The sequence below is a fragment of the Aphelocoma coerulescens genome, chromosome 5 (assembly GCF_041296385.1).
Source record: "Aphelocoma coerulescens isolate FSJ_1873_10779 chromosome 5, UR_Acoe_1.0, whole genome shotgun sequence".
NCBI lineage: Eukaryota > Metazoa > Chordata > Aves > Passeriformes > Corvidae > Aphelocoma > Aphelocoma coerulescens.
The window spans coordinates 26,016,388-26,041,436 of record NC_091019.1 but is presented as its reverse complement, the minus strand read 5'-3'; the positions used below and the strand labels follow the sequence as shown (position 1 = coordinate 26,041,436).

Below are 25,049 nucleotides of genomic sequence, written 5' to 3'. Positions count from 1 at the left end.
AAGGATCCTTAAAATAAATACCAAGGTAAAATCCCTTTTCCCTTCTAACCATGTTTGACTCTTGATTTCAAGGCCAGGAGAAGGCATCAAGACCACGGAGTTGCTGTGAGACTGTCAGCAAGGATTTTTGAACACAATTAGCTAGGGTCATGTTCTAAGCAGTGACTCAGAAATGAGTGGCTCTCTAACCTTTTTGCCAACCTTGCTTCTTTGCCTCCTAATGATTGCTAAATTGAATCTGAAGCAACCCCACTGATGACAGGAACAAGAGCTCTGATTCCTGGGAGCAAGTGTTGATGACAGAGGACTCACTGGTTTGGTAAAGCACTGGTTCCTGGGCTGTGCTCCATCAGATGAATGTTTCCTTATTATGTCCCCAAAATCCCCTGGGCAGGAGAAGATGCAGCAGAAGCACACTCAGTTATTTTTCAGAGACTTTCCCCTCCAGACTGTCAAAGATCTGAAGGAGTTGGCAACCAGCCCACACTTATTCTGATAAATGCTATTTGCAACTAAAAAAGGATTAAAATAGCCTCTGAAAGCTTGTCTGAAGGGGAACAAGCAGTCTTCTTCAGAGATGCCATTAGCAGGAAGATGTGGAGAGGACTATTCTGGGGGCTGCTTATTTTTGGCTTTCACCCCACTTTGTCATTTGCCCTGGCCAAATATAAGGAATAAGGAAATTATAATTAGCACTCGGGGCACTGTCAATGGGAACAGCAAACAGGGCACGGCCAAAATCCAAACTCTGGTTTCCTCTGCTTCTTCTTCCCTTCCCCTCCCCATGATACGGACTCAGGGAATCTGAGCTTTGGCCACTGTGTCCACCAGACAGCATGGATTCTCCATTTACCACAAAATGGTGTTATATCAGGAACTAGGCACTGGCCATCTTTTTTGCCTGCCTGATCCTGCTCTTAGTCTTGTGGATATCCAAATCTTCCCTTCACAGCTATCTGGAAGTGAGAGAAATGCAGAAGTTTGAAGGGAGAAATTTTAAGGGTTAACAGAAGGAAAGTGCCAATTTTCCATTACATTTTTAATCACTAAATAGCCATATACAATTAAACAGCCAAATTGGGAGGAAGACATGAGCTGATGCTGTGAGAAGAAGGGTCCACAGAGAAAAAAAATAATGGAGCCTTTGGTCTTAGAAGATAAGCTGGGTGGCAGTGGTAGGTCAGTGTTTTTTGGATTTCCAAAAGCTCATCCCACCTCTGTAAAACAGTAGCTGACAACAGTGGTGGGAGCTTTGCCATGCACTACACTGGGAGAAGAGTGAGTCTCTTGGCCCAATATCCACCACAAATGCAGGAGCTATTGCTGTTTCCAGAGTTAGCTGTCGCAGCTCAGCTCTCCAAATTAATGCTTCTCAAATGGGACAACCCCACCAGATCCCAGACGTCACTAAAGAGAGGAAGAGGGGGATCCTGTCTCCACCTGATGAGCTGATTGGTCTGTATGCTCACCTCCTCAGCACCATGAGGCCCCCTTGGCCAGCAGACCAGATACCCATTTCAATCTCAACAAACTGCTTGTTACCTCTTCCCGGCCTCCTGGGGGTCAGTGTGCCTCTTCAGACATCACAGGTCACAGACAGAGCAATGTATTTGGGCTGCACGGTGAGGTGAGATGCAGTCTAAGTCTATTCACTTAGAATAATCCCAGAGTTTTGTACCCCTACTGCAGCTGGGACCTAGGACATCAGCTTTGCTCTTAATCATTCACGTCCTGTTCCTGCGGCACCCCAAAGTTGTTGCAGGTTTTATCCTCCATGCTATAGGTCTGAAGTTAGTTTGCAATGAATGCACTGTGTGCAGGGAGTGGTCTGTGACCTGTGGTGGGAGGGATGCAGGAGTCAGGCAGGAAATTCTTCCAGACATCAGGGTACCCCACTCAATGGCAATTCTTCTTTAAGGTACACTATGACTCAACAGCTTTGCTATCTTTCCCAGTTTTCTACAGTCTCCAGACTCATCCTAGGCTACAGGAGTCTGTAGTAAGCCTACATTACCAGCCTTTCCTTCTCCTAGTTATATTCTGGTAATCATCAAGCCACGAAAAAAATTCAGTTATAGCTGATATTTACACTCAACCCAAGGTGGCAAGCTTACTACTGCTTAATAGCAATAGCCTCCTGCTTCCATGTAAATATATTTTTGCATTGAAAAACTTGTGCTTTACATATTTATTAGTTAATTACAAATAAGAACTGAGAAAATTAATCCTGTATATGTAATGAATCATAAATTAGTGTATTATCCCTTAAAAGCATCATGGGTAACTGTAAGGAACTTGTAAGAAATTAGCTGTCTGTTTTGTATATCTTCATAATCCTTGCCTTCCTCCTCCACATATTAGCTGACATGATTCTGTGCACAGTCTTCCTTTTGGTATAGATTTGCAGCTTGTGGATCTTTGCACTGGAGTTCACAATACTCTGCTCCACTGATCTACTAGGATCCTTGCAGTCTTCCTTAGAAATTCACATTAACCCCTGTATAAAGATTAAGGAAGTCAAAATGCCATTAGTCTTCTGTTGCCTTTCAGTTAACAGGAATAAATTTACAAAGAGCCATGGTTCATAAAAGGAGTAAACAGCATGGGTTGTTTCAAAACCTCCTTGTCTCTTTCTGATATAAAACTGCTAGAAAGTCATGATTATTTTTTAATAGTTGGTGCATTTCCCCTCTCTTTTCCCAGCTTCCAAGAAAACTGAAATCCCACTTTAATGCTCTTTCTTTCCACAACAGGATGTGTGGAAAGTGTTACAGAAGCAAAAGCAGAGATATTTGCCAGACCAGGGGCTTCCAGGAGCCAAGATAGTAAGAAAAAATCCTGAACTAGCATAAGATTTACAGTCAGATTGCCAGAGCTGGGACTCAGAGCTGAGTTACAGTGACATGAGTTACAGTGACATGAGTTACCATAAGTAACCAGCCACGCACACAGGACGAGCCAGGATTGTTGCAAGGCAAACGTTATTAAGCTTAGCCTGTGATGAAAGGCAGTAAGATGATCTGCTCATCCTGGGCTGCAGCACGTACACTCAGACAGCTGCCCCAGCTCAGCAGCTGTGCTGGGACTTGCAATGGCACGGCAGAGCCAGGGAGCGTGGGAGCCCTTTGGAACCCCGAGCCCTTCGAAGCAAACTGTCCCTTAGGGATGTCTTTGTCACAGGGGACCAGAGCACACAACAGAAGCAGGAGAGATGACCACAGGATGCTCTGCTGCACCTTCCCAGAGCAGGCTGAGGGTGCTCAAACAGGAACCCCAGGAGCCAGAGGAAAGGGGCCGTAGCAGCAGGCAGAGCATGCAGCCAGGGTCAAGAGCTGTCACTGCAAGAGGAGTAGTCACTGCCTCCAGGGCTTGGTCCCTTTGCCCTCTCACATGTCACCTCCACCCCTTTCCCATACCTGCAGCCAAGCAGGCTGCAGGTTTCCCTTTATGAAAATATTGCCTGTCCAGCCTTAGGTCAGCCTGCTCCTGCCCCCATGTAGCCACGTTAAACAGCAGCAGTGACACACCAGCTGTACTGCAAACACCTCCAAAGGTGTATGGCTTTAGGAAGAAGGAAAGCCAACACAGAATCCTCAAAAATCCCCCTGGTCTGCAGGCCAGGGCATTCATTATTGCCATGGTGGCTCCAGGAAATGTTTGAAGCATGACAGGAACCATCACACTGCAGCGCCAATCGCATCATGTACTTGCACAAGATAAATGGGATGCTCTTGCCCTGTATTCCTTGATCCTATCAGCTATAAGAGAAAGCAAAGCTCAGCCCCAGAGAGGACAGAACTGTGTGTACCTGGTACAGCAGAAGAGACTCACAGTGGGACGAGTGTCCTGCAGTATCCAATTCTTCTCAAGGCTCCCCCATGCCCACAGCTGGCTGTGGAACAGTTGAGCTGCTGAGCTTTCATTTTCACAGTGGTTGACTCTAAATGCTAAAAATTGTTCTGGTGACTTCCTCACCTGAAATGTTAAAGGGATGTTTTAACACAAGTGCCCACCTCACTTTTTGCTCACAGCAGGGCATGATGCCGGGCAATGTCCCATAGCAGAGTTTCCTACCTTGTCCCCACACTTTGGTCCCAGGGCTGACAGATCTCATTGACCTCACAAGACTTTTTGTGGCAAGAAGACAGGACTAGAAATTGGTGGCGAGAAATGCACTGCAAGGGATATATTTTGAGCTAGGCTAAAATTAGAGCTCTGACCCTGCTTGTTTATATATAGCAAGATCTATACGTGCACTTGCTGGCAGTAAGTCAGTGTAGGGGCAAAGACACCCCTGCAATACACACCCCAGTTCTGCTGGAAGAGCAAAGCTGTTGGGTGCAGCCTCGAAACAGTGTCTCCCAAGGGCAGAGGGGCAGCAAGTGTGGCGGCCCCAGGGGCAGAGGTGGTAACTCCTGGTGTGAAACAGCCCTGAAAGTACCTTCTTCTCCAGGACGTCAGATGGGACAAATCCACAACAAGGGGGAACACCACCAGCTCAGGACTGCAGCTGGAGGGCTCTGCAGCACCCTCCTGTGCAGGACTTGTGTGGCCTCCTTGCAGGCACCTTGGGAGAAGCTGCAGAGTGGGAAAGAAGGCATGGTGTTGTAATGTGGAGAGTGCAGACTTTTCAACAGGGGTGCAAACACCAAGTGCAAGATTCTGGCTTGTGACTAACAGCTGGGCTGCAGAAGAACAAAGCATTTCATCCCAGTGCACTGAAACACTCACACTCCAGTCTGGCACTTCATCCAGACCCATGTGCCTTGGGATTTTATCATGATAGTCCAAGACACATTCATTACTGTCTTTAAATCCCAGTCTTTGTCTTTGCACAAGATTCTCAGTTTCTGCTCAGAAGAAAAACATATTTCTGGTCCTCCTGTGTATAGAAAAGTGTTTGAGTTTACTGAAATTTGTTCAATTGTTGAAAACAAGAAAAAGAAACCAAAATTAATACATTTTTTAGTCTCAAAACTTTTTCTGCACATAATTCATATTTTTCACAGCCTGAAGCCATGGCTGAGCAGGCAGGGGCAAATGGGGCTGATTGCCTGTGAGTCCTCTATGCAGAAGTGAAGCAGGTGTCTGATCCTGTTACATCAGGACATCGCTCTGCTGAGCCTGTATGTAAAGAGTAATCCTCTCTCTTGCCTTAGGCCTCTTGAGTCCTCCTTGTGCCCATGGTATTAAACACACCAGAAGAATTGCTTTTAAAACCCAACAGGATTATAAATATCAAAGAGCAATTCAAAGCCCTGTACCCTTCCTCAGCACCACATTGCCCATAAAGTGTGGACCTTACAGACCTCCATTGGCTGAGACCAGCCCTGTTCTTGTAAGCACTTCCTGAGATGCCTGTGTGCTCCAGAATCTGGAGCTGGTTTTGAAACCATCTTCCTTCTCTGTGATACTGTGAGCAGCCACAAAAGGCTTAACTAGTTGTGCACTATGCTGCCTCACCACCACCAGCTTCCCACATGCTGCTGCTGTGCTAGGATGTGGTTGTGGCAATCAGGGCTCCCAAGTAGCCCACAAATAGCTCACAAGTTGCCTGGCAATGCCAAGCTCCTTGGTGTCTTCCCACAGTTATGGGGTCAGGCCAGTCTGAGACTTCATGCAGTATGTTGGGCAGAAAAACAGAAACTTGATTATTGTGAGTAGCTGAACATCTATAGGTTCGAGGTGGAATGATTGTGACACGTAAGTGCTAGGTACAGAATCCCAAAGACATGGTGGGTCCCATTTTGGATTTAGTCCTTCAGGACTAGCAAGTGCTGACTTTGGGGTAGATGTTCAGCCTTAGCTTTGCCCTCTGAGATCTGGCAGGACAACAGATTCAGTATCTGCTATTGACATGACTAACTCCAATGCCTGCACTAAGCAGATAACTGAATGGAAAATGCATTAATAAAACAAAAAGGGAAATGTATTAAAGAAGAAATACATAAACAAAATTAATATAGATCTATAAAAAATAATGAATTAAATTAATAAATAACAGCTCCTGGAGTCATCTGGTTCTGGGATCCTGTTTTCTGAGGCTATGCTCTAAATAATAAACCTGCCCAGAGCTGAGCGCACTGGAGGGTCTCACACCTGCAGCACAACTCCAGCACAGCCCTGCCAGCCAGTCCAGGGAAGACATGCCCTCTCTTTGACAGCAGCAGCCCCATGAAGTCTGTGGTGGCCCCAAGACCACAATAAAAGCTTCTGCCACTGCACAGCTGCACCCAAAACTGCTGCACCCTTAGGTGCTACATGGTCACGGGTAGGGGAGCTTGCCTGGGCAATACAGAATACATCCCTAATGTAGAATACAATTATCCTCTGCTGGTTATACAGGCAAGGCCCACCAATGCAGACAGATGGCTTTCTTACCTGAAGGTTGGACTGGTTTATGGATAGATCCATCCTATCTGGGCTCGGATGTCCTGTCACACCAACCCAGAGAAAGCTCTTCTGCTGCAAGCCAGTCCCCCAAGCAGAGTGCAGCGTGCTTCGATCCACATTGCTTCCTTTCAAAATAACAGCACCTCCTGGGAGTTGTTTCCTACCCAGGAGATAAATGTTGGATCAGACTTGTGGAATAATTACATCCAGCCCCAACCTGCTGCCCCAGGTTCATGCCCTGCAGACAGGATGCTGATGTGCATAAAGTACGTACATTGCTATGGTCGGGCTCTTGGGAAAATGAGCAGGCAGATAAGGAGAGGGAGCCCCGCTTCCCACTCGTGCAGAGACTTTGGAAGAATCACGAATAAAACACTAATCACATTCTTCACCTCATCACAAATCCTCTCTGCTGACCCCCTGTTAGAAGCAGAAGTCACAAGCAAGGCCCCAGTGAGAAGCAGCAGCCTTAGGTCTGCCATGCAATGCCCTGGCTGTATTTCAAAAGCCAGTATTTGATTTTATTGCTAAAGATACAAAGATATGTGGTTCCCACAGCATGAGGAGCATTTTGTTCTTTCCACTGATCAATAACCCACGACTGAGCACAAACCCCTCTTCTAAAAGCCTTTTTGGATCCCTGTTTGCTAGAATCTGATATGTGAAGAGCTGAACATTTTGTCTCCAGGGAACATTGCATAGAGGGAGAGCTGCTGGTTGTTAAACAACAAGTCCAGAAAGGATTAACAGGCACCATTTATCTCATGGGTTTTATTTGCTGTCTTCTTGTCCCAGCTAACTGCAAAAGAAACCTGACCTCAGCTCAGATACAGCCCCGCAGAAAGCGTGGAGGGCACGAAGTGGGGCTCAAAGCAGGTTCAGTGGTGTGACCAAGGGCAAAGCAGATCACAGAGGACACTTTTTGATGTGTATCACCATGCTGCCCATCTGCACAGCAAGCTTCCCAGAGCCCAACCTGCCCTTCCTAGTTCTTCCATAGCCTGATGCTATCAGACATCATCTTCTTTCACAGTGTCACCTTTGGTTTTCCTGGGATACTGAGCAGTACCTGTTTCCACAGCTTCTCACAGACTCAGCATTGCTGTGCATCAAGTGTCAACAAAGATGCCCACAGTGTCCAAGGCTTTGCAGCATTCACCCCGGTTTTCTTCTAATCTTACATTATTTTTCCTGCCACATTTGGCCTTTCTGAACACAGAATGGAAAAGACACTTCTGACACCTTCATATTGCCTCCAGCAAGAATCCTTCCTAAAATGCTGACGTTTTTGGAACAAATAGCACTTACCTCACCCGACCATTCCAACCTTAAATATTTGAGCACCAATGGTCAGAACCCAAAATTACCATAAGGTAATGCTGTTCTGATTTCATTTTGCAGGAGAGGAGCAGAGTGGTACATGAGTGATTATGCTAAGGACAATATATTTGAGGTTTCTGTTCCTTATTTTCCGTCTCAAAAGCCTTAAATGCAACTACTCATGCCTCCAATTTTCCTCCAAGGAAATTTACTCCTATTAACAGGCTCCTGCACACTCAGTCTTGTCCTTGTTTTGCTGGTTGTTCCTCTGCTCCAGCATGTATATGAAGTATGAGAAGCCTGGGGTAAAACCTTGGCTCTGAGGCATGCTGTGACAGTGGCTCTGCAAGACAAGAGGAGCCCTAACCTCCTGCCTCAGCCTCCATGGGCTGACAGATACATACACCAGTAGAGCTGAGCCAGCAGGAGCCCAGCCCAGCACTCCGGACACTGTGCTTCAACAAAACCCACCTGAATCCCTCCCTATAATACATGGTCACTTCAAACTCCTGGGGCAAGAGAAGACCCCAGAAATTTCTTCCCCAGCCCAGAGAGATATGAAATTAAAGCTTTAGGTTAAGTCCTTGTGAGATTGCTGCTAAAACACAGGGAGCATGATCCAAGAGCAAGCAGTCATAATTTGAGGGCTATTTGTGCTCTTTTTATGGTTTTCAGTTTCAAGGAGCACAAGTACTTACATTGTGTGTTCATAAGTTCCTTCCCAGCCAGCCAAGGCTGATTTTTACTTGTCAGAAGTGCCTCTCAGTGCCACTGCCATTAGTGGCAACCTTTCCCCTCTGGTTATCTCCCCACCACTAGCCAGCTAATATCCTATGCTAATTACAGAATCACACAATCACAGAATCAACTAGGTTAGAAAAGACCTTTTGTGCTAGTTTGAAAACAAACCAAGTCAGAGGCACCAAGTCAGAATAACAATTTAATAGAAATTAAAGGAAAGGAAAATAAAGTAAAAGAAAACACTGACAGAGTCAAGATACAACCTGAGTCCCTGTTAGGCAGGGTGGTGGTAGTAGTCTGGTAGAATGGTGGCTGCAGTCCTCTGAAGTTGTGATCCTGTAGTAGAAGGGGTCTGCTCTTCCTCAGAAAGTCCAGTGGTGGCTGTGTAGCTCCTGTCCTCTGGAAATCCAGTGGAAAGAGTATCTCTGGTGTTCAGAGTCCCAGATTATATCCACGATGGGATGCTTGGTTCCTCCCTCTGGGTGGAGCATCTCACAATGGGGTAATGAGTCATGAGGCCAAGTGTTGATTAGGCTCGTTAACAGAAGATAGTCCGGAGGGAGTTATCTCTGAGTCATGCAGCAGGACAATGATGGGCCATTAACAGCAAGACAGTCTGGGGGGAGGAGACAAGGAAACACTGCCCCACCTGATTTCCACAGCTCATGAGGATGGTAATAGAATACACTGCAACCCAGGACACCTTTGCATCATCAGATGCAACCTACGACCTACCACCACCTTGTCAACTAGACCATGGCACTGAGTGCCACATCCAGTCTTTTCTTAAACACCTCCAGCTACAATGACTCCACCACATCCCTGGGCAGCTCATTCCAATGCCCAATCCCCCTTCTGTGAAGAACTTCTTCCTGATATCCTTGTTCCTAACAAGAGGATACCCATACAGCCTTCAGATGCTGTGAAACCAGAAGCTATCGCACCTCTAAAATCCCAGTGGCATTTCAGTTTGAGGTCTATGCACTGGCCATCCCTAAGAGCCATGCCCACTCCTGCGCTACGGACAGTGCCAGAGGCCACAGGTTCCTCCGCATGGATAGGCTCTCGGTGCCACGTGTAGTGCTGGCACTCAGGTGTGCAATGCGTTGGAGCTTGCACGTGGTTTTCTGTGTGCTCTGAGGCATGCTGTGACAGTGGCACAGGACACCTCTAATCTTACAGATTTCCATAGGGAAGCACATGGAAATGTGTGCACAGGGCATGCACTAAGCACATGCTTTTCTGGACAGCACACGGAGCTGTGCGTGTCGGTCGCGTAAATATTGACTCAACAGTTTTCTCTGCAGCTCAGTCTGGCCACAGCAGCCCCAGACTGCAAGGAGTCTTTGTCTTCAGCTGGCAGCTCTGGCTTTGGCAAGGGCCAGATGAATCCGCTCCAGCAGCACAGACACCCCACAGCAAAACTGGGCAGGAGGCTGCTTCTCTCATGGAGCTACTTGTGCAGCTCATCTTCTGCTGCACACAAAAGGCTGTCATATTCTTTGGAAGACAAACCCTATGCCATGAGGACACATTTTGCATTCAGCATACACATGTAGTGCCAGGGTAAACAAAGCTGTGGGTTTGTGTTTGTGCACTCAAGCAGGAGTGCATGGGATGTGCTCGGTTTGTGTTCCAGCACCTGTAAGTGGTGGATGAAACAAGAGGGCCTTGTGGTAGGTTGTAACCCATGTTTTACAAGGTGTGGGCTTGTGTGGGTGTTTAGGTGTGTTTGCAGGTGGCTGGAGGATCTCCAGGGAGCTGTAACGCAGTGAGAGCAGCTGGGACTGGCACTGTATTAATCATGCTAGAAGAGCAACACAAAGGGGTCAGAGCTCTTCCTGAGCTTTCATCAGGTTACAGCATCCCCAAAGACAGGCAGGCTGTAGATGTCTGTACAGGAAGACTTTAACCAGACCTGTGGCCCCATGGCTCGTGAGCGAGCAGCATGCACCCCCAGGACAGGAGAGTGTCTGTGCCTGTGCTGCGGGCTGCTCCATATTCGCACGCAGCCTCCTGCAACACATCAGCTCCTCCTGCCTTTTGCTACAGCAAGGGAGCCCTAAAGCTTTCCTAGTATAGCAGCATTAAATAAAAAGTCTCCACAATGTTTTTTAAAGTCTGAAGGTTCTGACAGAGGCACTTGAACAGCTTTACAGGAGTAATTGCTGAGGTTACCTCAGTCCGCTGTCTCTGCTGATGTCTGGCAGCCGCGTTTCCTTCCAGCTCTCTGCCTTCACACCAGGCTTTCTTTGCTGGGCCTGAAATCAGTGGTGGCTCTAAGAGTTGGAGGCAAGAGCAATTCCCCCCTGAAAATTGTTGTCTCTCAGGTGAAAGAAACAAAAGCAGAACATTTTGAAAATTTGACTTTGACTGTCACTTGGGCATTTCCAGCTGCCCTTTTCCCAGGTGACCCTCCCAGATGGTCCACTGCTTCCCCCTGTGCCAACACCCTTCCTGGCAGCACTGCCTCAGGATGCTTGCACGGCCCCAGGGTAGGGAATGGGATGCTCTCACCCACTGCAGCCAAGAGAAGGGCAGCGTCAGGCCACGGAGCAGTGCCCCCAGGAGACACTGCTGCAGTACAGACACAATTAGATTTTTCCAGTTTTAATCAAAAGCAGGCATTTAAGCTGGGTAAAGAAAAATCAACAGAGGAGAAAAAAAATATACAAGTAATTTCCTGGCCAAAGAAAAAAATAAATAAACTCAGTAACATTTTGACAGGAAATGTTTACTTATTAATGTTTTTATTTAATTCTGTGTGCTGCGGCAGTCAGAGATGGGATGAGAGATCTCCATAATGCATCAAGCATGACATAGAGGTTTTTTCAGGCACACACAAGGTGAAGCATGTGAAAGACCTGATTCTGGCTGAGGCTGCATCATGGAAACTGTGAAATGAGGCTGGGGATGAGGGGAGAAGCCTCATCCCTCTCCAGGGCACAGGCATCCCTGACCCAGTCTGCCCATGTGACGCTCCCATCTCATTAGATGGAAGCTGTTGGCCAAAGCATCTGTTGGCCAGGGCACTGCTGTGAGAGCTGCTTTCAGATCAGTGCCACCAACAAGCAGAGGGAGGTGGTAAAAATAACTCCTACTTTGAGAACCGTGATGTACTTACAAGCTGCTAAGAAGGAGGCTGAGCCTGATGTGCTGTCCCACTCGAGCAGGCATCAGGCAGAGAGAGAGAGAGCGAAATGGAAAAAGTGAATCTGCTGGGGTATGGACACAAGCAGTGTCTGTGCTGTAAATCAGAGCTGCGAGCACGGGGAAGACAGGGGAGAAGCAGGCAGGCAGTACCAACACTGAGCAGAGTTACAGCTTTCCGGGAAGTTTGTTCATTTTGGGATGATGGCAAAAAAGAGCAGAACATTGTGCAACGGATGGGGCATATGGCTGTGGGAAGAGGTGCTCAGCTCTCCAGTTTCAGCACAGCTTCCCCAGGGCAGGTTATATTCAGCTAGGAACATTAACTAACCAGAGATTTACAAAACAAAATGTACTTGGGAAAAGCTGTGCTAAGCATGGTGTCAACCATATTTGTATTGTGAGGAACACACTGCTGAAAGAGGCAGCTTTCTGTGGGCTGGACAGCATATACTCCTTTAACAACGCCAAACTGGTGCTTCACAGGGACACGATGGCAGGAGGTGTGATAAAATAGTCCCCAAATGTCCTGAGTCTTGTCCTCCTTTCCACACAGCCCTGCCAGCTCGCAGGGAATTAACCAGGGCAGCCCGGGAGGAGCTTGGCACACAGCTCCCAGTCTGCAGTGAGCCCAGTGAAGCCCAGAGGAGCCAGCTCGCTGCAGCCTGGCCTGGTGGGTTTCCCTGACGGACCTTGGGTCTAGCATTGCCTTAGGAGGTTCACAGAGGACATGGCAGCATGCTGAAGGTTTCAGGTCACCGAAGCCTGAGTTGGTCTCTATGATCCTGCTGCGTCCCTTCCAACTCAGCATATTCTATTATTCCGTGGTTCTATGGGCAGGATCCAGAGGATGGGCAGGATCCAGAGGACTCCCAAGAGCCTGTGGATGGGAAGGGAGCCCTGACACTTCCTTGTTTTAACAGCATCTGGTGTATTTAAAATATGAACAGTATTAAAAAAAAAAAAAAGCTTGAAGGTCCTGTCAGAGGAGTGCAAACAGCCTGCAGGAAAGCCAACAAGACCTCCCAGCTCCAGGGATTCCCATAGGGAATCCTGCTCCTGCCCATGGTTTGCCAGAGACCACTGCAAACAGCAGCAGCCTTTCTTTTCAGCCTGCCTCACACTCAGATTGTCCTGATCCTCTGAGACTGTAAATCTATTCTAAAATGCAAGGAAACCACAGACACAGGTTTCCTGGGGAAGCTGAGCAAGGAGGGGACTTGGAAGGCTCTGAGCAGAAGGGTCCAATAGGCTCAGCAACACAAGGACTTTCTCCAGATTTTCACTAGCCTGGTCAAGCCTAGCAGATAAGGAGCAGGAAATACGTCAAGCCAAGCTACAAAGATCAGCCAAGACCTTCACACGTGTATGAGTTTGTTTGTGTAGGAAGCAGGGGCATCACACAGTGATAAGGGCTTTCAGCCCATGGTACATGAGCTAGGAACGTGCTTGATAAAAATAGGCACTGCACATTTGGTAACAGCAGGGAAAAGCATAATCCTGGCTTTTCACGTACAATCCCAGTCTACCTGTTATTATTGTCTGGGTTTCAGCAGTGAACCCTGAGCCAAATTCTGGGATGATTTATTCCTCACTCAGTATCATTCCATTTATTGAGTGGAGTTACTTAGTCATTGCAAAATTTGGCCCAGTTCTTTTTATTTGGACATCTATTTTATTTCTGTAATCATGCCCCTGAAATGTTAACCCTGCAGCTTAAGAAAATAACCATTTTCTCTAGCAGGACCAACACGGCATTTGGAAAAGATCCATATGCTAGCACTCAAATTCTGCTTTATTTAGATACGTTCTGGAGGTGGTGTTGATGCGCACTTGAAATCAGTCTCCAAATGCCTACGCAGGAATTGAACACAGGATAAGAGATAAAGCTCATGTCCATAGGGACGCAGACATGGCAGGACAAGAAGATAAATCTTTGCTTTCCTCTCACAAATCTGAATTTCCAGTCACTTGAAAGCAGACAAACCTGTCAGCACAAACACACGTGAACGCACGCACTGGGCACGGCATTGCTGCGGGGCAGAGGGGGCAGCACAGGGACAGGCGGCCTCTCACTTCAGCCCACCCGTGACTGTGCCCTTCCAGCTGGGGGGTCAGTGCAACCAGCCTTGGGGGGGCCTGGCTCCTAACAAAACTTTCTCTCTGTTTTGGGTGTAACACAGCATTTGTGCAGCAAACACCACGGTCTTGAACACTTCCCTCCATGGCAGGTACCTAAAATGCTCTGGAAGGGACCATGCCAGCACTAGCTCCCTGCTGGATCCCTGCTGGATCCCTGCTGGATCCCTGCTGGATTCCTGGAGCCATGTGGGCAAGGGGCTGTTGCTCCACCACAGCCAGGAAGAATTCCTCAGCCAAGAGTTTTCCATCACCACCAGGGGAGCATTGGTAGGGGATCAGCATCCCTGCCCTGCCCTTGCTCTGCCCAGACGGACAGCTGTGGGTACCACCCAGGATGGGCCAGGCAGAAGGACTTTCCCCAGAGAAACAGGCAGCCAGCACAGCTGGGCATCAGCACAGGGGTGTCCAGAGGCTGCTGCCATTTGGATAAAAGTCCCTCATCCCAGCTGTAACTGTCGCCACGTGGCTGCAGGGAACTGCTAGTACACCACTCAGGAGTGCCCACCTGGCTTTTGGACACCAGTGGTTTGGAGAGCCTCTGTCCCCAGTCCCCATATGATCACTACAAGCTGTGCATAAACCTGTCTCCTAGGAATCTGCCTAACTGCATTTTGAGTGGGCCGGTCCTTTTGGCATCCACAACATTCTTTAACAGTGAATTTTGGGATTCAGTTATTCATTGCACAAAAGATGTATTTCCTTTTGTTTGTCCTAAACCTGCTGTCCAATAACTTATACACTGCTCCAGCTTTTGTATTGTCAGAAATAATTAAGATCCTCATTGATCTTCAAAAACTATTCCTGCATCTGCCTCCTTTCTTCATACTTGTTTGGGGTTTTTTTAACTGAAAGCTCCTACTCTTAAATTTATGTTCAACAGCAGGAAATACAGATCCTTTTGGGATTTTTTCTTTTTTAATTACTATACCTAAACAGAATATTCACAGTACCACACCAATGCCATTTTAGATGATTGCCAGATTAGGATTTTTGCTTTGCTCTTGAATTCTTTCTATCGTGGTTTAACCCCAGACAGATACCAAGCCCCACACACTCACTCCCCATCAGCAGGTTTGAGGGGAGAATTGAAAGGCTAAAAGCTGGAAACTCATGAGTTGAGATAAAGACAGTTTAATAGGGAAAGCAAAAGCAAAGAAAGCAAGGACTTAGTTCACTGTTTCCCATGGAAAAGCAGGTGTTCAGCCATCACCAGGAGAGCGGGGCCTTACCACATGTAGTTGTTACTTGGGAAGACAAACACCATTGCTCTCAACATCCCCCTCTTCCTCCTTCTTCCCCCCCCTTTACATACTGAGCATGAAGCCACATGGTCTGGAATATCCCTTTGGTCAGTTGGGGTCACCTGTCCTGGCTGTGTCTCCTCACAACCTCCCATGCACCCCCAACTCCCTCCCCACTGTGGCAGCATGGAAAGCAGAAAGGGCCTTGGCTCTGTGTGAGCTCTGCTCAGCAATAACGAAAACATCTTAATATTATCAACCCTGGGTTCAGCACAGATCCTAAACACAGCCCTGTGCCAGCCACTGGGAAGGAAAGTAACTCTACCCCAGCCAAAACCAGCACACTTTCCTAGTAATTGTCAGCATTCTTATCACTTAATAGTTGCTGAGAAGCAAGCTGACTTCAGACTACCCGCAATGACTCCAGCATTTCTTTTGCCATCAGTAATTGCTGTTTTAGACTACTTTGTACTGAATTTATAGTCAAGTATTCCTAATTTACAGTGTTGCAGGGAACAGAGTTAGATTTTATTATATTGTCTTATTCTCCTCGAGTGTTCACTTTAGTCTCCACTCAGCCAGTGGTCCAAAGACTTCCTAGTGAGCTTCCCTCTTTCAATGTGTTTGCAAAAGTTTATAGCAGAAAATTCTAGCCTTTTACATGCAATTCTTCAGAATCTTTTTTTAAGCATGTCTCTTTATGATTTCACATTTAACATTCCAGTATTTATGATCCTTTCTGTTTTCCCCCTTTGGACATGACTTATGCTTTTTGTAGGATATCTTCTTACTTCTAATAATATTCTTTCATCTACTATTTAACTATGCTAGCTATTTTTATTCTTTTTGAAAAGTCTTTCTGGTAGTTTATCCATTTATCATGGACTCCTAATATCCAGAGCCTAGATATCCTCAAGCCTTTTTTACTCTTTTGCGTTCTTTTAATTTTCATCCTTGAAGCTAAGACTTTAATGTGGAGGATGGGGGGAGGAAGTTTCACCCTACAGAGCTAAGAAATTTGAATGCTTGATTATCTCTATTGCAAAGTGCCTTTTCATTGCATCTGTACATTCAAGAGCTCACTGCAGCTTGTAGGTGCTCAAACTTGTTGCTCCAAGAAGCATTGCCTATAGGAATCATACAAAAACATGCCCTTTTGTAATATTTACTCAGCCTGTGTCAAGTTAAGTGAAACCACTTGTTATTGCTTTATTGGCTACTGTTGTAGACTGTCGTTCTGTCAGAATAGCTCATCCATTGCAGCGTCCCCTCTGGGTGCTCAGTTTTGGAACCTGGCCATATACAGATCCTATAGAGACGGGACATCTCTGCCTGTAAGGGCTCTGTGTTATTTGCTGGCACTGTTTAGCTCAGGTTTTCCTTCGCTGATTGACCTGGTCAGCCATCATGCATTTTGATGTCCAACTGGTCAGTTTCTTTCCACTAAGCTCCTGAAGCAACCACATTTCAGCTCAGACATGATGCTGCTCTCTTCCCTCAGATGTTCACAGGAAGCCTTCCTTCCTCCCTGATTCAGACTCACATTCATGCTGACAAAACAGGCCCTTTTCTAATGTAGAAACACCATGGGATCCCTGCATAGCAGAAGGAGGAAAGCCACCAGCAAGGGACACCTGAGAAGGCCACATGCAATCCCAGTATGGTGTAAATACCATTCATCAGCTTCCTCAGCCTGAAATCCAGTTTACCAGCAGTGGCAGAACACTGTTTACTGCCCAGCTCCTGTAAATATCTGCTGAGCAGCCAAAAGCATGTTTGTGTCCCCAGTGAGCAGGTGCCTCTGGCCAGCCAGGGGCTGCACGCAGCCTCTGACAGGTGACATGGGAAATGGTTTTAAACTGAAAGAGGTCAGGCTTAGGTTGGATATCAGAAAGAAATTTCTTACTGTGAGAGTGGTGGGAGCCTGGAACTGGTTGCCCAGAGGAGTTGTGGATGCCCCACCCCTGAAAGCATTGAAGGCCAGGTTGGATGGGGCAATCTGGTCTAGTGGAAGGCATCCCTGCCCATGGCAGTGTGGTTGGAGTTGAGTGATCTTTAAGGTCCCTTCCAGACCAAGCCATTCTATGACTCTAAGACTCAGGCATGGAGGGGCTGGGACTCTGTGCCAGGCTCTCCAGCAAAGCAAAGCCTGCTTCCTTGGCACAGGTGATCTCACCACACAGCTGGGATTTTATAAATCATGACATCACATTGCTGGGCATTTGTTCTCTGAATAAATCCACATCCTTGCCATTCGCCAGCCAAACATATCTCCCATGGTTGCAAACCAAAAGGTCTCCATCTGCATGGATTAATGAACCAAGCCTCATGAATTCCCAGCTCTCCTACATGGAAACTGAGGACCAGAGAGAAGCAGTTTGCTCGGCATCAGGCAGTGCATCACTGGCAAGGTCAGGAACAACCTTCTCTTCCCTGACCCGTCTGCCTTCATCTGTCCCTGAAAGCATGAGACCATACTCTGTCCCTGAACAAGAAGTAAGCCCAGGGAGGCCCAGCTGCCAGCAGCCTTGCTCCAAGACCTGGAGCACCTTGGCATCTAAAGCTAAGCAGAAATCGTTGCAATCCTGGCACCTTCCCTGTTTTGCCTGCTTGCTTGCTTCCTCTGTATAGTAAAAATACATAGGGACATGGTATCTGGGAGTAAACACACACACAGACACAGTGACAAAATTCATAAATAAACTCATAAAGTTTCCACTCATAGTGGATTTGTTATTTTGCTTTGATTTTCTGGGAAAAGGAGGAGCTGGCTGATAACTCCATAACTCCCACATTTATTTTGGGAAAAAGAACCAAAAATGTCACATAAAAACGTCAATATGCTTCACAACTTGTAAAAGCAAGCAAAACTTAATTCTTCAGTTCACTTCATTGGATCCCAAGGGTGCATAAACTATAGGGTGCTACTAATGGAGGTTGATTGAAAACAGGCTCTTGTTTGCTATCTTAGGCAGGCAGGACACATCCAGTTTTGCTCTGAGTTTGGGTATTTTTGTCTTCACTCCTCTCCTCAAGTGACAGAGCTGTATCCTTCCAGGTTTCTGTGCTACTGCATCTTTCTGCCCCTTCAAAACCCAACCATCCAATCTGCCTCCAAAGCCCAGGGAACCTCGGAGCACACTTTCCCAGCCAATAAATGCCAGCCACTTACAGCTGAAATGCATCCAACTTCTCTTAACAGCAAATGTTTAACAGTAAGCACATGTGATAACCTATGTTTCCTATGCTGCTTTCTTTCTGTTTGCTTTTACAGAAGGAACAGTGAAAAAAACATGTTAACCTTGCTGAATTTGCCCTGAAACATTTGAGTCGTCAGATTACAGACTCCCTCAGACATTAGAGGTTGTTGTGAAAAGAGCCTGAAATGTATCTTTAACCATCATGGTCAGGATCTCCAACTATTTCTCCAAGGGAAAACACTCACTTGCAAGAACCCAAGATTAAAAGTAACAAGCACATAAACATCCTTCACATGGTTTTGTATTAGCCAAGAGCTGTTTCATAAGTGAGCTGTGCTGCCTCCCTCCCTCTCTCCCTTTTTACCCATCCCCTTCCCTCCTGCCCAAGAAAGGTCATTTTCTTCACAAGGAAGGAAAAAAAACCCACACTTCTACAACAGTGTTTTAAATCACACTAAGGAAGAAAACCTCCCTTTCACCAGTTCCCAATAAATAACTTCAACCTCTTCAACACAAGCATTTCCAAACAAAGAATCTCTGTTTAGGACAGAGTCATAAATTACTGAGTTAGATCTGGTTTATTTGAAATCAGATCCAGGTGAACCTCAGCTTGGTTTCAAAAAAGTCTTCTGCAGTCTCATATTAGTATGGACTGACAGAGGAGACAAAGCAAAGCCCCCTCCCCCGTTGCTCCAGTTCCCCCAGCCTTTCACCATTGCTGCTGTTGGCTCCTGCTCCATGTGGGTGAAGGGAACAGATGTCCCAGCCAAGTACACATACATCATTCACACTGCTTCCAAAACACAAGGATGGTTAAAGTTGTGGAAGGTTGTGTGAAACCTCAGAGTATCCCAGGCATGATGGAGCAGGGGAGAAGTGTCTTGGACATTTCAAGCCAGAAACATGCTCAGCAACATCAGCAAATGGTATGAAAGCCACAAGGAGCAAATCCAGATCAACTCCAGAGTACAGCTGAACCAAAGCCTATCTGACACCAGTGCAGCCAAAATCAGGACCTCTCCCAAAGCTATTTGTAACACACCATGACATTAGCTAATACAGGAGTCACAAATGCATAATTACCAAGTACCCGCATTTAATAGCCTTAAAGCTGATGCTTTGACACAAGAAACCATTACATTACTCCGATTTCCCAGCTCTTGGTTCTGCAGGATGTATTTCCTTCTCCCCTTCTACTAGTTAAGTAGTTGCACTGTCAGTTAAATATCTGGAGGTGCTTTGTTGCACAGTCAAGGGTTGTGCTGCTCTGCTACTAGCAGCACTCACTCCAGGCTACACAGACCAGGCACAGGGACACACACGCACACATACATGTGGTAAGAATCTGCTTGACAAGTAATTCATTCCCACAATTAATTAATTCTTCCAAACTCAGTCACCTGACTTCAGGTGGCTACGCAAGGAGAAGATCACATACTACTTGATAAAGCCCTCAGGGCTGACCTGGTGACCTCCCTGTCCTGTGCAAAGGCCTCCTACTTCAGCAGAAGGGAGATCCTCTTGCTGTGTTTTTACTGGACACCTGATTATTTTCTGTTCCGCACGTAATTTTGCATCTTTACAGCTTAATAAAGTACTCTATAGTTAGGAGCTAGCCTTGCTGAAACACTGCTCACTGCTTGCACTTGCTATTTAAGATGGCTGTGAAAAGTCAAACTGGAAATCCAGGGCACCATCACTGCACAGGCAGTCTGAGCTCTGCTCAGGGGTTTCAGGCTATCTACACCTCCCCAAGGTTTTTTTCCCCACAGAAATGCAAGCCCCATGTACAAAAGACAGCCCAGGCTGAGCCATGCCATGGGGCCTGTGGTTCCAACAAAGCTAGACGCAACCTGGAGAACCATGCTGGTCTCTCTGACAGTGGCTCAAAAGCCTCAGACCAGGGGCCATGATGGCTGAGGTCCACACACGCTGCCAGGGAGCCAAACCTCATGGAGAGCAGCCAGCAAAATGCTGGCATTGCTGACATTTGAGAAACCACAGCAACCAGATTTGCTAGAGCTCACCCATTGGCCTCTCTTACACTGCAATTTGTTCGCTGTCAGCCTGGCAATTAAATAGATGCCTCGGTTTGTGTTTTGTCCCATGGCTCTGCTGTCACTTTGGAGGTTAGATAACAACAGTGTGGTGCTTCTTACCAACAGCAGTGTCCCACAGTCCGTCCACTGTGCTCCTGAAGGGTCAGATCCCCAGCACTGGTAAGGGTCAGGAGACATCATCGCTAACCAGCTCCTAAAGCAAATGCATTTTCAGGATCCCAGCACAAAAAACCTGCAGGAATTGCAAGCACCTTCTCATACTTGTTCCTGATAACAGCTCCACTCTGAAGTGTTACCAATGGATTGCTGGAAACCCAGGGGTGAGAGAAGTATGCAAGAGCAGAACTGGTGCGCACTCAGCTAGGAGAGGAGATTGTTCTCAGCCTCTTGACGTGGACATTAAATTGCACCCAGAAATCTTCCTTCAGCTACTGAGCTAAAATACTGCAAAAAGAACAGAAAAATCTTTCTCATAAGATGTACAGAGGCCATTTTTTTTTCTCCTGATTCTGGGAGATCAATGATACTGCAGTGTTCAGATCCCCTCTACACTGGTCAGGGCAAAATAAGGCATGGAGGTACAGATCCACCACACCAGCATGATGAGTTTTACAATAACACAGCATTTAAAAACAAACACAGGGGAGAAATGCTGACAGGCATGGAGGGGACTGGACACAAAACAGAAAGAGAATAAAGGCATTGCTTTCAAGTTCAAGTTTTTACTGACTGGATGAACCTCTTGCCACAAGGACAGAATGATTTACACATAAAGTGATACGAGAATAACAGGTAGTCCCATTAAAGACAAATTCTCCTGTGCAATTTCCTGTAATTTGGAAAAACAGTGTTGACAACACCCCTGGGGTGCTCAGTCTCGCCTCTGCCCTGAGACATGTCATGCTGCACCATGACCATTTGACTCCCAGCGCCTTCCTGTGCAGACCTGGAATGCTCGTGCCTACTCACTGCCATGCGGAGCACCACTGTAAGTGGCATCTGTTGGATGCTTTTAAGCTGTGAATTGCTGAGGGGAAATGCACAACCCACATCTCAAGCCTAGGGAACGGAGGACAGACTCAAATCCCTTTGATACAGTTATTACCCTCACTAAAGTGAATTTAATAGGTCTCCCTACAATCCTTACAGGACAGATAGCCATGATAGTCATGACACTAAAAAACACTGCAAGAGAAACCTTCAAAGTTAGCAGCACAGGAAGACTGGGAGGGAGGTTTATTTTCCCAGCTGCATTCAGGAAGGCCTCTCCAGGACATAGCTAAATCACCCTGGCTTTTCACCCTTTCGCCTTGATTGCAACTGTTTGGAAGATAAACACTAGCCTATCTTTAGCACTGGCATCTCCCATGTTATTCACTCTGAGATGGAACAGAAAAATGTTAACAAAGGACAGCTGAAAAGAAACTCATTAATTCAGCCTAACCGCTGGAATATGACATTTCCCTCAAACATGCTACAGTAGATTTTCAAATACTTTTTGTAGATGTGTTAACATCTACATTTGTCTCTTGAAACAGAAAAGGGAACACAGCTATTCTCACCCTTCCAGGAAGAGAGTATCGGATGCTCCACTGCTGGCTGGTGCAGCACAGTCTCCTGTGCCTCCTGCGTGGTGGAAGCATGGCTGCACACTGAAGGAGGGGTGGGAATGGCAATGGTAAAGGGCCTGCTAGCAACCCCAGCTGCTAAACAAGAATTAGCAGTGGGGATAAGGATCATGTGCTCACAGCCTCTTGAAGCTACCCCACACTTTGTGTATCACAGGATTTGTACCAGACCTGAAAGCAAAGGGAAACTGAAAAGTAGCCTAAAACCTGCAGTATGGGAAGGGTGCTATACAATCTCTGGAAATCTTGTGGAGCTTATTAGCTGTGCATATAATGCAACATATAGGCACATGGCTACAGAGTTCCCACAGATGTTGCAAACCCCTTCCCAAACCCAGAACTCCCAGAATTGAAGCAGTTGTAGGAATTTCTTGAGGAAAATCAGCCCAGCTGCTGGTAACTGATTAGGTCTTACTGATTCCAGTTTGCCTGCCTGCCTGAAAGTTGTTCTGGAGGTCAAGTTGCTTTGCTTCGTGCACAGACGTTTTGTATGTGTGTACTATGCAGAGAAAGCAGCAATGAGGGTCTAACTGCAAAGGGAGAAAAGTTATTTCACAGGCTGCATGCAGGGAAACAGAGGGGGTCATTTAAATGTTTTTCTATGCAGAGGTTGGGTCAGAGTCCAGACCTGTTTCCTTACCTGCTGAATTGCTTGCACAACCCTCCCCTGGTGCTAGAGGTCAGCTGGAGGTGCTGGTACTGCAAGGGAGTTGTGAAGGACCTGTCCAAAAGCAAGCCTCACCCCATGCCCCCGGATTTTCCTCAGCTTTAAGCTGGAAAGAAACAAGCTTCAGTTTTGCTGGAGCCTGGAGCCAGCTGCATGGGTCATCTGCTGTACTTCAGTGCCCAGAGGGCACAAGTCCGTGCTTCTCAGTCCTATCAAGACACCCTGTTCACCAGTACCATGTCCATCTTTTTGCTCTGCCCCAGCCCTCTCCATACTGATCAGTATGATTGCACCTCAAACCACGACATAAGAAATGCCGTAAGGCCCCTTCAGAAAATCATAGCAGAGAAATATTAGCTACAGCTCAGTATCAGCAAATACCTCCTGATGGGGAAGTTTTAATTGTCAGAGGCTTGCCTTGAAGGAGGGTGCTACCACAGGATTACACTGTTAGCACAGGAATGTTTCAAGAGAATAGAGAAAATACAGGCAGAATATTCCCAGTCCAGGAATTTGCTTTCCATTCTGCAGAGAGCTTCAGATGCTCTTCAGCATATACCCTACAGACAGAGAAAATCTGACATGGACCTGCACACACACACACATGCAGCAGCCTAACAGAAGCCTCACTCCTACAAATTTACCACATCAAAATCCCCTTACTTTTAATTCCAAGAAAAGCATGTCCACATAGTGTCAATTGCTCTAGTAAATAAAACTGCATTCTAACCAATTACTACAAAATCTGTCTGCAGCACTAAATAATTTATGGGTCAGAAGGGGAAGGGGAGAAGAGGCAAAACCAACTTGGATGAAAATAGAAACTATATACGCATTTTTGTGAACGCAGGAGGCTTGCCCGGTTGCATTAAGGTTCTTGGGCACCAGTTACAAACACTCTTTAAACCTCAATTCAAGTTAACACAACGATCTCAAAGAAGTAAATAAAGTCGTTTAAAAATCAGCCCGACTTGACTTTTGCCTCATTAGTTTATACCTGACAGTACAGCCTGCAAAACCTCTCTGAGCAGCATCCCCAAGAAAAGCATTGCTGGCTCTGCACTAGCTACCGACAGCTTTTAAGTCCCTTTACCCCTCAAAGCTGAGCAAGGACAGTTGGATCCCTGAAATAAGGACAGCCCAGTAAGTACTGTGCAAATATATCAGATTTATTACTCTTTTATGGAAATAATAACAGACATTCAGGTAGAAACATATTAAATTAATGCAGTCAACAGTTTAAATGCAAAAATAAATATAAAGTCCAGCAGCTCAATGCATCTAAAACAGCTCATTTCTTCTAACGAATAGAAAAGAATTTTTTTTTTTTTTTTTTTTTGTCTTTTAAATGGTGAGTTTCATACAATCAAATAGAAACGAAGGTACAAGCGCTTTCTTAGAAAACATCCCGACCCGGCTGCCCGTCCGGGCGCTCCTGTGCCGGCGGCGGCGCGGCTCCCTGCAGCCCAGTCCGTGCCGCCGCTGCCGGGCCGGGTCCCGCCGAGCCGGGCCGGGTCCCGGCGAGCCGGGCCGGGTCCCGCCGAGCCCCGCCGCCCTCAGAGGGCCGAGTCCGAGTCGCTGGAGTCGAGGCTGTTGCGGAGGCGGCAGCTGCCCAGGCGGTCCCGCTGGAGGCAGAGGTTCTGGGTACTCCGCCGCAGACACTCCAGCGACTGCAGAAAGGACTTCTTGGCCTTCTCTTCCTCCATGGGGGACACCCCCTCCTCTTCCACCTCCTGGATCTCGTCGAAAGTCACCGGCTGCGTCTTGAAGCGCGACTGCCGCGGCCGCCGCAGCTTGCCCTTGGGGGTCTTGGCGGGGCGGGCGGGCGGCGGGAACTCCTCGGCCACGCAGACGAAGTGCGGCATCACCGCCTGGTAGCTGGAGCAGATGCCCATCAGCTCGGCCGGCTTCGCGGCCATCCTGCCGCCCGCGGGAGAGCCCGCCGCGGGGGCCGGGGCCGGCGGAGCGGGGCGCGCTGCCTCGGCCGTGCCGGGTGCCGAGGCTCCGGCGGGCAGCGGCGGCCGGGCAGGGACGGGCCCCGCGGGGCGGTGCGGTACCGCGCGGAGCAGTGCGGAGCGCTGCTGTCCGGAGCGGAGCGGAGCGCTGCTGGCCGGAGAGGTGCGCGGTGCGGAGCGGAGCGCGGTGCGGAGCGGAGCGCTGCGGTACCGTGAGGAGCGGAGCGGCGCAGAGAGGCGCAGTACGGTGAGGACCGGAGCTCGGTGCGGTGCTGCCCCGCTGCCTCAGCAGAGCTGCTGCCGCTGCCGCCGGCACCCCGGCCCCGTTATATAGGCCGGCGGAGCCCCGCGGGAGCATGCTCAGACGGCAGCGCGCTCGGGCCGCAGCGGAGCCCACTCGCGGCCGGCCGGGCGCTCCCCCCCGCATGACGTGTTCCCCACCGCCGCCCCCGCCCGCCGCGTCCCCTCGGAGCGGGGGGTCGGGCAGAGCCCGGGGCGCGGAGCCATCGCGCTCCATCCCGCCGCCCCTGCCCGCCTTCTCCCCCCTTAGCC

The 25,049-nt window shown here is 47.8% G+C and overlaps 1 protein-coding gene across 1 annotated transcript; it reads right to left on the bottom strand.

Moving 5' to 3' along the window:
- Window positions 1-23,690: 23,690 nt before the first annotated feature.
- Window positions 23,691-24,813, bottom strand: C5H11orf96 (chromosome 5 C11orf96 homolog). The gene has a single exon (XM_069015947.1). The coding sequence runs from the start codon at window positions 24,459-24,461 to the stop codon at window positions 24,099-24,101; it is 363 nt and encodes a 120-aa protein (XP_068872048.1). The 5' UTR covers window positions 24,462-24,813; the 3' UTR covers window positions 23,691-24,098.
- Between the last annotated feature and the right edge of the window lie 236 nt (window positions 24,814-25,049).

What these genes read in the sequence shown, in the direction of transcription:
- C5H11orf96 (XM_069015947.1), bottom strand. Translation starts at nt 24,461, where the DNA reads ATGGCCGCGAAGCCGGCCGAGCTGATGGGCATCTGCTCCAGCTACCAG.